This window comes from Gobio gobio, assembly GCF_949357685.1.
Source record: "Gobio gobio genome assembly, chromosome: 20".
Classification (NCBI taxonomy): Eukaryota; Metazoa; Chordata; class Actinopteri; order Cypriniformes; family Gobionidae; genus Gobio; species Gobio gobio.
The window spans coordinates 2052096-2063087 of NC_137113.1; the positions used below are offsets into that span (position 1 = coordinate 2052096).

Below are 10992 nucleotides of genomic sequence, written 5' to 3' on the forward strand. Positions count from 1 at the left end.
GCTCATAATGTGACTAAGGTTGTCTGTAGAATGACTGAAGTTTTGTTCTCTTGGCATTGTGTCATTATAATGTTGTGTTTCAGCCTCTGGTCCTTCGAAGGACATGCTGCCCGGTCCATACCCCAAAACCCCAGAGGAGAGGGCGGCAGCGGCCAAGAAATACAACATGACGCTGGAAGATTACCAGCCCTTTCCTGATGACGGCCAGGGGTGCGTATCTGATGTTCAGTCACACACTTTGAATTAATAATGCATTTAAATATGTTTGCACTGTTGCTGCGCAGGCATGGCGACTACCCCATGCTTCCGAACCGATCGCAGCATGAGAGAGACCCCTGGTATCAGTGGGACCATCCTGATCTGAGGAGGAACTGGGGAGAGCCGGTAAGAATCCCTATAAATCATGCAAGTGACTTCACTGGGCGTTACCGTACTGTCCCGAATATAAGACGACCCCTTCAATTTTTATATTGAAAGTATGGTAAATACTGGAAAAAAGTAGCCTGGATGCCAGCCGAATTTAGCCCCGCCCACAATTTTTTTTGCTCGGGCAATTCGGTCTGGACTCGCTCCATAGAGAAGTAATTATGCCCGAACAGAAACTGTTCGGACCAATGAAATCATCAGGGCGGGCTTTAGACGATGATGGACAGATGATCAACAGTAGCGTAATCATCCACGTCATCGAAGGCTCTTGGGTTGAATTTGCTCTTATCCTAAACTGGAGAACTTGTTCGTATATGCATTCACCTTCACTATTTCTCTCAGAAACGATGATCGTGTTGGTAAGTACTCTGTGTATCCTTAAATAATTTTATTACTGCCAAAGATCGTTCACACTCATCTTTTTCTTGTAACGTTACTTAATCCAGCGTGCGTGCAGACAGGGTTTCCAAGTGTTTTTGCAATGTCGCGCACAATTGCTACTCAAAACTATAGCCCAAAACAATAACTTTCCGGGGTGTTCTCCGGAAAAAAATGGCGTTTGGTTGGCAAAATATGTTATTTTGGCAAGGTTGCCTGCTAAAATTCGCATTCCTGGGTAGTGCTGGGCGGTATACCGGTTCATACCGAATACCGGTATTTATTTTTGTTATGATAGGAATTTTGATGATACCGCAATACCGGTGTGTCGCTTAAACAACGTTCGGAACGCGGCGCAGCGCGTCATTGTTTGAGAGGGGACGCATTTCACTGTTGCACTGTACTAGTGAGAGCAGTCAGAGCACCGCTGAGATTACATTACAGAATCCGAGATCGCCCCCTATACCCTCATTCACTATTCCCTACGTTATCACTTTATTTGAAGGAGTGAATGAAAACGAGAGCGTGAAGTCGGACAACCGTTGTGTGTACATCGGCTGTACACTCGTTATTGCGGTGCAACGGGATAGAATGAGTGCACTCAATAACGTCCACTATGGTTTCGGACACCACTAAGCGCTGTCCCCTCAAAATAATGCTATATTTGAGGTTATAAGGGGCGATTTCGGATTCAGCCCTTGATCACAGTGCAGAATTCAAACTACACGCGGCGCGCGCGAGAGAGCGGTTTCTGCGCGGAGCACCGTGATGAGATTAACAACGCTCACCACATGGATCATATATTAGATATAGACCAGAGCGAGCGCGTTTAAGTTTTTTATGGACATATTTCATATACTATAGTGCTCTAAACGTGAACTCGAAGCGTGTATGCGCACATATTTCATCAGGTCTTCTTCAAATGAAATGTGCACTGATTTGGCTACACTGAACCATCTGATCACGACCGCAATGACACGATGGATTATTCTGCTATACAAAAGACAATGAATGATGTAAGTTAATAAATAAACTGACAATTCAAAGAAGAATGGGCAAAAAAGTAACTGCTTTATTCTTTCTGTGCTAAACTGATGTGTCATTTGTTCAGAGAGCTTAAATGTGTTGCAAATATCCGCGTTTCTCCCTCGTTTTGGCAGTTTGTTGTTATAGGATTTTTATAACAACAAGATAAGGTTTTTTAAATGCATAAGGTGCCCTCAACTCTGTTTATTTTCTCTCCGTGGTCATATTTTAATATTCATGTGCCTGTAATGAGTGTGTTGCAGGTCTGTGTTTTATTGGTTGTCTCTCCACAGCATCATTTTGAGGGGCTTTGCAAACCTGTATTAACTCTAGTGTGGAATTCTTCTACAATTCTCTTGTCGTGACAGTAAAATAGGGCATTCTAGTCAATCTACTGTAGTATTTCCTCTCTCAATCAGTAGAAAATGTGATTAACACCCGGTCATGCATAGGGGGAAAAAATACCGTCATATACCGTGAAACCGATATAATTTAGAAAAATACCGTGATATACATTTTTGGTCATACCGCCCAGCACTATTCCTGGGTTTATATAATCACATAATTGGGGTCGCTTCAACCCGCGGACATGGAGAAAAACACGGACTTGGCAACAGTGCAGTTGAGTTCTGTTGACATTTGACAACTAACGTTACGCGTCGCTCCGTTGCTCTGATTGGTTGTGGGTCTATCCAATTGAGGTCTTTCCTGGCTCGGTTGAAACACGCCCCATAATCAAAGCTCAATGGAGCGGTACCAGACTCATATTCTGACTAGAATTGAGTATGGCCACGCCAGGCTAGGAAAAAAGTACAAACGATCACATTTAAAGTACACTTTGTAGTTTTACGCCGCTAGAGGTAGGGATGCGTATTTTTGTCAATTTCTCATTTCGATCATCGATAGGTCTCAAAAACGAGTATCCGAGTACTCGGGGGCGGGGCATGAGAAGGGGGCGGGGCATGTCCGTCATTGAGATAATGAAAACTGTTATGAAAATGGTTGTTGACAAATACAAACGTGACATGAAAACAGGTATATGAAAACATGAACATATAAAACAAAAAATAACTGCTAGATTATGATGCATAAATGTTTATAATCTTTATAAAATGACCATCTCAAATAACCAAGTCAGTAATATCGAGCATTGCCTTTGAGCTGAAACTGTGAAATAACACCACCCTGCAGAGCTTGCTAGCGGGTTAATAAACTCAACCAAACGCACCCTATGTCAATATTAATATGAAGATTATTATGAACCTATTACGACATAAATCAACACAAAAGGACGTGAATGCGCACGTGAACTTCAGCGTGCTAGATTTTACAGGTTATGGTTTGAAACGGAACATTTTGAATGCGCTCTTCCCTTAACAACGCTTAATACACGGACAACGAAAGCACAGAAACAACATCTTATTAAAATCCTGTTCTCATTATAATGCTTTGACAGATTGACTTTGCACATCATGCACTTAATTTTATTATTCATGATCGCAGTGTTTACAGACATCACTGCGCGTTTTCAAACTCATAACAACTTTAAATAAACTAGGTCTACTGTTAAAAAATACGAGAACAGTATAGCACTGCTGCATTACTAATATCAATGATTCTGAGAAAGAAATAGCCTATCTGAAAAGAATATGACAGTCTCTAAAACATCATGTCGAGCAGGAAATATGCGTTTGAGCTGAAACTGAAGAGAATAAACAGCAGCTGGTATAACGGCAGCGCTTCTAGCTTACTAAGCTCAACCAAACGCGTTTTATATTAGATTAATCAGATATAGACGACATAAAAGTAATCTTACAACGTGCATCTGCAGAAAAGGATGCGAATGCGCTCATGAACTTCACGCGCCTGTCTGAGTGTTCTCGCTAGTCTCTCTGTGGATCAGCTGATAAACGGGGAACTAAGCACAGATCATTTACAGCATTCTATTTCCATCGTGTTCTCATTATAATGCTGTGTAGGCTATGACAGATTGGCGCTGCACATCTTGCACTAACCATTCAATGATCAGTGATTCCAGACATCACTGCAGTGCCTCAGTTTGACTTTATTTCGCCGCGGTCTGGAGGCTGTATAACGCCAACCAATCAGACCTCGGGTACCGCGCAAAACGACGCAATAACCAATAAAAAAAAAAAACACATATATTTTTTTCAGGGCGATCATCGTTCTCATGATCGATGATCGCTGTCATGTTCGAGTACTCGATTACTCGACCACTGTTGCCCATCCCTAGCTAGAGGTCGCCTATTCAAAACCAAGGCATATTAGAATATCACATAAATAAATGCTGGATGGCATGCAGAGGTGGACAAAGTACACAACTCTAATACTCGACTAAAAGTACGACTGGTCAAATATTACTCCGTTACAAGTGAAAGTTCTAAAAACAGATTTTTACTTAAAGGCCCCATGGCATGGCATTTTTCTATTATTTTATAGTGTTTCCTGAGGTGTACTTATATTGTTAGTATGATTTTTACATCATAAAATGTCATAATTTAGAAATAAAAGGCATTTTTTCTATACTGCTGTTTGCCCTGTGGCTGAATGCCCTGCTTCAAGAGGCGTGTCTGCTGTGAGACTTCAGTAAAAACGCCCACTGTTGTGATTGGCTGACATCTTTGCATTTGAAATGAGCGGAGGGGGCGTGGTTTAACGAGGTCTACGAGGCAGGAGCTGCTGCCAGAGAGACGGATGGACCTGAGTTCACTTCACATCAGTTCTCAGCATGTCTGAACTGTTGTAGTTACAGCATATACTTCAGGTTATTAGTTTATTTCTAGTCGGAGGGATTGTCACTCATGTCAGAAAGCTAGTAACTTTAGTAAATTATGGATCAGCGCTGACTGGAGACGCGAACCGTTTAGAACGATTCAGTCCGATTTGGTGAACTGGTTCGGTTCACTATAAAGAACCGATTCAAAAGAATGATTTGTTCGCGAACCGGACATCACGGAGACGGAGCGATTGCTAACAAAGTTATTTATAGTAACTACTGAGTTATGAGAGCTGTGCTGTCAGTCAGCGCGAGTTTATTGTGTTTGTATTTGAGAGTTCTGAATAAACACGAGTCCCAGTCACGCCGAGTCCGTCTTCATCATTATTACCAACTTTGTAACACATGCAATGTACCATTACAGCTGTCGAGATGAACGAGTTAAAAGTAAGTGTTGATAATAGCATTATTTTTTAAAATAAAAGCGTCAGTGACGCGCGTTGAGTAACTTACACAGCGCAAACAAAGACACAACAGCAGTAATCGAATGTAATCAGTTTATTGTGGGGAAAGCTGGCTAGCCAGGCCGGATACGCTCACGCTTACCCTCCTTCTGCTTAATCTCGCCCGCGTTTGGTGCCTCCGCTGTGGGCAGATGCAGTACTGGGGGTCGGGGATGCTGAAGGCCGAGCTTTGGCGTGTGTGAGGTTTATCTCTAAAGATCTGACTCTGCTGATGTTGAGCAGAAACTCATGACTGTATGCACATTTAAGAACAGATAGACGCGACGAGGACGTACAAAAACACTGACTCACAAGATAGAAAACACCGTTCTGTCGGGAGAGAGAGAAGCCGCAGTGTGTGCACGAATAATAAATAATTAGCTACACATCAGAAATCACAGATCACAGATCAGAAGGAACTGAAGAAAGACTTCTGTTTTCATTTGTACATCCAAACACTGAGAAACTGCCAGCGTTCACTCGTTCACAAGCAATGATCTCGAGCGTTTGCATGGGCGTGGCAGATTCTCTGGGCGGAGGAAAGGGAGGAAACCGTTCCTGCTTGGACGTCAAACCAGGAGACTTCAGGATTGGCTCGTCTGGCCTGTCATTTTCTCAAAGGCAGAGAAAGACAGCCAGAACTCGGATTTACACCGATCAACATTTCTATCCACTTGGGGACAATATTCAGGCTAGAGGAACTCCTATTAATGTTGAAAAACCTCATCAAATGAAAATTTCATGCCATGGGACCTTTAAGTAAAAGTACAGAAGTATTTGTTTTTAAAAGTACTTCAGTATCAAAAGTAAATTTTCTTTTTTATGTCAGTGAATTATTTTATTATTGTTGCATTGTATAAATCCACATTATGGCACCAAGGTGGTTTAAGCCAGTCAGTGATGCTCCATCCGACATGCTAGCATACGACTACCCTAAACTCATTTATTTACATTTGTATTGAGGGTTGTAACTTTTATACAAGTATTGAAATTTTCAATTTCTTGTATAAAAGTTTACAAAGCTGCTGTCACTTTAAGGCTGAATGCACGGACCCAATACACTGATACACATCCAATATTCTCCCAACTGTTTACTCTTCTCTTTCTCCCAGACGTTTACATTTTTGAACATTTTATGAGACATGCATCAAAGTGAATGCCAACTAAACCCATCTTTAATCTTTTGAGAAAACTGAAACATACTTTTTAAGTATAGCCATGGGTGCACACACTGTTCCGAGGAACCGTCTTCTTCCATTTTTCTGTAAACTGATCAGTGTTAAAAACATTTTGGGAAACTTCACATGACCCTATACAAGAGTGATTACTGATAGGCTGTCTGCAAAAAAAAAAAAATTTTAAAGAAGAAAAAAATCATCCACTGACTTTTAAAGCTGCTACAGAAACGACTTTCGACTTTGAGGATCTTGATAGAAATGTAGAGGAGTAAAAAGTACGATATTTGTCTTTCAAATGTAGTGAAGTTAAAGTATCCCTAGAAAATAATACTCCAGTCAAGGACAGATACTCTAAAAGTGTACTTAAGTACAGTACTCAAGTAAATGTACTTAGTTACTGTCCACCTCTGATGGCATGCAATTCATTTTAAAACATATTGTATGATGGAGAAAATGCTGTATTACTGTACAATAATAGGTAGTCTGTCGATGAATGATCCAAACAGTTGCTCGCCTGTCTAATAAAACACATCATATAGTAAAGCGGCTTTGGTGTTTCCATGGTTTGTACAAAATAAAACCCGAAATCGAGGGTAATGCGGGTGTGACATCCCTGATAGGCGACACACGGGCCGTGTCCTGGTTAAAATCGCTTATTTCTCTGGATTTAAACATTCTTGGAAACATTTGGGATAATGTACATAAGTCAACAAAATATATAACACTGTTCTAGTGGTGTTTGGATATAACCAGTGGTGTAAAGTAACGAATTACAAATACTCTCGTTACTTTAATAGAGTAGTTTTTCTCAGGAATTGTACTTTATTAAGTAGTTTAAAGCAGTGTACTTTTACTTGAGTACATTTTAAGTGCTGTATCGGTACTTTTACTGCGCTATTTTCCTAAATCTGCCGCCACTACATTGTTAATTTTTTTCCTGTCAACGTGATTGGCTAAGACGCCAATATTTTAATGTAATGTGTTCTTACATGGCGATTTAACATTTTAGTCCATGTATATAGCAAATAACTTTAATAAAACATCAGATTTATATTTAAATCAGGTTTATTTTTTAATTGCAAGCAAAAAATAATCAGTGGTGAAAATTACTGGATTCTGATTTCTGTATTCTTTTAACAGAGAAAACATCCGTTGAAATTAAATCAGTACATGCGTCTTGAAACGAAAGAACTGCTTTTTTTCACATAAAATTGTTAATGTTCAACGCTTTGTAACCTTTTTTAATTAACCGCAAGAAAACCTCTACAGACTGGTTGTCATAAATGTCACCAGATTATTGGTTGCTTTCTCAAATATTACACGGCTGTATTTTTATTTTATAGCAGTCAAAAATAAAACTTCTGTTGATCTCATGTTTTTTTGTTCTGACTGAGAATCATCCTTAAAAGAGTGAGCTACATTTTTCACTACTCTTGAGTACTTTTACAAGGGCTACTTTTTACTCCTACTTTGAGTAGTATTTAGGACAGGTACTTTTACTCTACTAGCTCTACATTTTTTGACAAGTAACAGTTCTTTTACTTGAGTATGCTTTTTCAGTACTCTTTCCACCACTAGATGGAGTCCTTACATATTCTTACATATTGTACCTTTAAAAAACAAAACAAATATGCCTGTTTTATGTGCTCGCGATCTTCTAACACACTGACACATGACGTTTTACACGTATTTAGCGCCACCTCATCCTAGGTGTGTATGAAATCCAGACCCTGAATATAAGACAAGTTTTTCCGATATATTTCCAGGAAAAAAAACAATATGCAATATATTACAATATATTACATTGCATGCATGCATTTTGAAGCCTAGAAGAACAATTGTTTTAAACACTATGCCAACATGCTGACTTTGCCTGTTACAACTAGAGTTATTTATATAAATATGTAGTATATTTCAGCCTTTCAATTTTAAGATGTAATAACTAGGGATGTCAAAAGATTAATTGCATCCAAAATAAAAGTGTGTTTACATAATATATGTGTGTGTACTCTGTTAATTATTATTTATATATAAATACACACACAAGCATGTATATATATTTAAGAAATATTTGCATGTATATACATTTATATAATCTATAATGTATATAAATATAAATGTTTTATATATATCTTATCTTAAATATATACATGCTTGTGTTTGTATTTATATATAAATAATAATTAACAGAGTACACACACATATATTATGTAAACACAAACTTTTATTTTGGATGCGATTAATCGCGATTAATCTTTTGACATCCCTAGTAATAACTGCTCAAACAAGTTTAGATCTAGAACCATGTTTGTCCAGTAGGAGAAAACGTTAAAATAACAGCGAATTATCACTCAGATTTGATTGAAATGCATAGATATGAAGTGACTTGTAACGGAGAATGTTGACGGATTTTGCACAGATTTGTGGCTGTTTTGTGAGGTTTTCTGTGTGTGTTGCAGATGCACTATGACTTTGACATGTACATCAGGAACCGGGTGGACACGTCTCCGAGCCCGGTGGACTGGAGGACCATGCGGAACACCCTGCTGGGCTTCCTGGGCTTCATGATGCTGATGTTTGGGCTGGGCGAGGTGTTCCCCAGCTATCAGCCCGTGGTGAGTAGAGGGAGAACCATGAGCAGAAGAGTCCTGCACCACCAGTGGCTCCTCACGGCTGTTTTAGCAGTTTAGAAACATTCGTTCAAGGGGTAGTTCATCCAAAACATTAAAGGGTTAGTTCACCCAAAAATGAAAATTCTGTTATTAATGACTGAGCCTCATGTGGTTGGACACCCGTCAGACCTCCGTTCATCTTCAGACACAAATGAAGATATTTTAGTGTAAATCTGATGCTCTGAAAGGCCTCCATTGGCTCAACTTTACACTCTCAAGACCCTTAAAAGACACTAAAGACTAAAGTTACAAAGTCCATCTCACTACAGCGGCTCTACAATAACTTTATGAAGACGAGAATAGTTTCTGTGCGCAAAAAACCCCTAAATAACGACTTACATAGTGATGACGATTTCAAAACACGGCCTCATGAAGCTTCGAAGCGTTATGAATCAGTGAGTCGATTCAGCGGTTTGAATCGCCAAATTTCAGCAGTTTGACACGCGATCCGAATCATGATTCGACTCACTGATTCATAACGCTTCGAAGCTTCATGAGGCCGTGTTTTGAAATCGTCATCACTATATAAGTCGTTATTTAGGGTTTTTTTGCGCACAAAAACTATTCTCGTCTTCATAAAGTTATTGTAGAGCCGCTGTAGTGAGATGGACTTTGTAACTTTAGTCTTTAGTGTCTTTTAAGGGTCTTGAGAGTGTAAAGTGCATTGAGCCAATGGAGGCCTTTCAGAGCATCAGATTTACACTAAAATATCTTCATTTGTGTCTGAAGATGAACGGAGGTCTGACGGGTGTCCAACCACATGAGGGTCAGTCATTAATGACAGAATTTACATTTTTGGCTGAACTAACCCTTTATGGCCTTCTGAAGCAAATTTATGATGGATGGATGCACTTTTATCATAAAAATGCATCTATCCATCATAAAAGTGCATCTATCATCATAAAAGTGCATCTATCCATCATAAAAGTGCATCTATCCATCATAAGTGCATCCATCCATCATAAAAGTGCATCTATCCATCATAAAAGTGCATCTATCATCATAAAAGTGCATCTATCCATCATAAGTGCATCTGTCCATCATAAAAGTGCATCTATCATCATAAAAGTGCATCTGTCATCATAAAAGTGCATCTATCATCATAAAAGTGCATCTATCATCATAAAAGTGCATCTATCATCATAAAAGTGCATCTATCATCATAAAAGTGCATCTATCATCATAAAAGTGCATCTATCCATCATAAAAGTGCATCCATCCATCATAAAAGTGCATCCATCCATCATAAAAGTGCATCTATCCATCATAAAAGTGCATCCATCCATCATAAAAGTGCATCCATCCATCATAAAAGTGCATCCATCCATCATAAAAGTGCATCTATCCATCATAAAAGTGTATCTATCCATCATAAAACTAATCCATACGGCTCCAGGGGGTTAATAAAGGCCTCCTGAAGCCAATTGTAAGACAAAATCAGAAAAACTGTGATTTTAAGTTTTCCACAGATGTTGTGATAACTCTTATGAATGATCGTTTCTCTCTTTCCAGGCACCCAAACAGTTTCCTTACAACGACCTGTACCTGGAGAGAGGCGGAGACCCGGAGAAAGAGCCAGAACCTGTCAATCATTATGAAATCTAATGCCAGAAGCCCCTCTGTTCCATAACTTGTGTATATTTCTGTCTCTATAATAAAGTTAACTTAAACTGACATACGTTGAGCTTGTCATTTCCTATAAAGCTTTTACTTTTTTCTTTCAAATGCAGTAACTCTTGGTCATTATGCTCTAAACATGAATAACTCCAGTGACGACTGTCTGGATGTGTGCGAGATGAAGCATTTATTTAATGTTTAACTTTATTTATAATTTTATTTTCAATCAATAGTGTTTATTTACTTTGTCAGTAGGCAGTCTCAAACTAAAAAGTCTAAAATTTGACTAAAATTCAACTAAAAATTGTGTTGGTCCCCTGACCCGTCGAGGCATGGACTCCTCTAGACCCCTGAAGGTGTGCTGTGGTATCTGGCACCAAGATGTTAGCAGCAGATCCTTTAAGTCCTGTAAGTTGCGAGGTGGGGCCTCCATGGATCGGCCTTGTTTGTTCCGC

At 39.2% G+C, this 10992-nt stretch overlaps 1 protein-coding gene across 1 annotated transcript in view; it reads left to right on the top strand.

Moving 5' to 3' along the window:
* Window positions 1–10594, top strand: part of ndufb8 (NADH:ubiquinone oxidoreductase subunit B8) — an 11005-nt gene extending 411 nt beyond the window's left edge. The window contains exons 2-5 of the mRNA XM_079801411.1: window positions 84–210; window positions 285–384; window positions 8708–8863; window positions 10433–10594. Coding sequence (XP_079657537.1) covers window positions 84–210; window positions 285–384; window positions 8708–8863; window positions 10433–10525 — 476 coding nt within the window. The 3' untranslated portion in view covers window positions 10526–10594. The remainder of the gene's footprint in view (window positions 1–83; window positions 211–284; window positions 385–8707; window positions 8864–10432) is intronic.
* The last annotated feature ends 398 nt before the right edge of the window (window positions 10595–10992 follow it).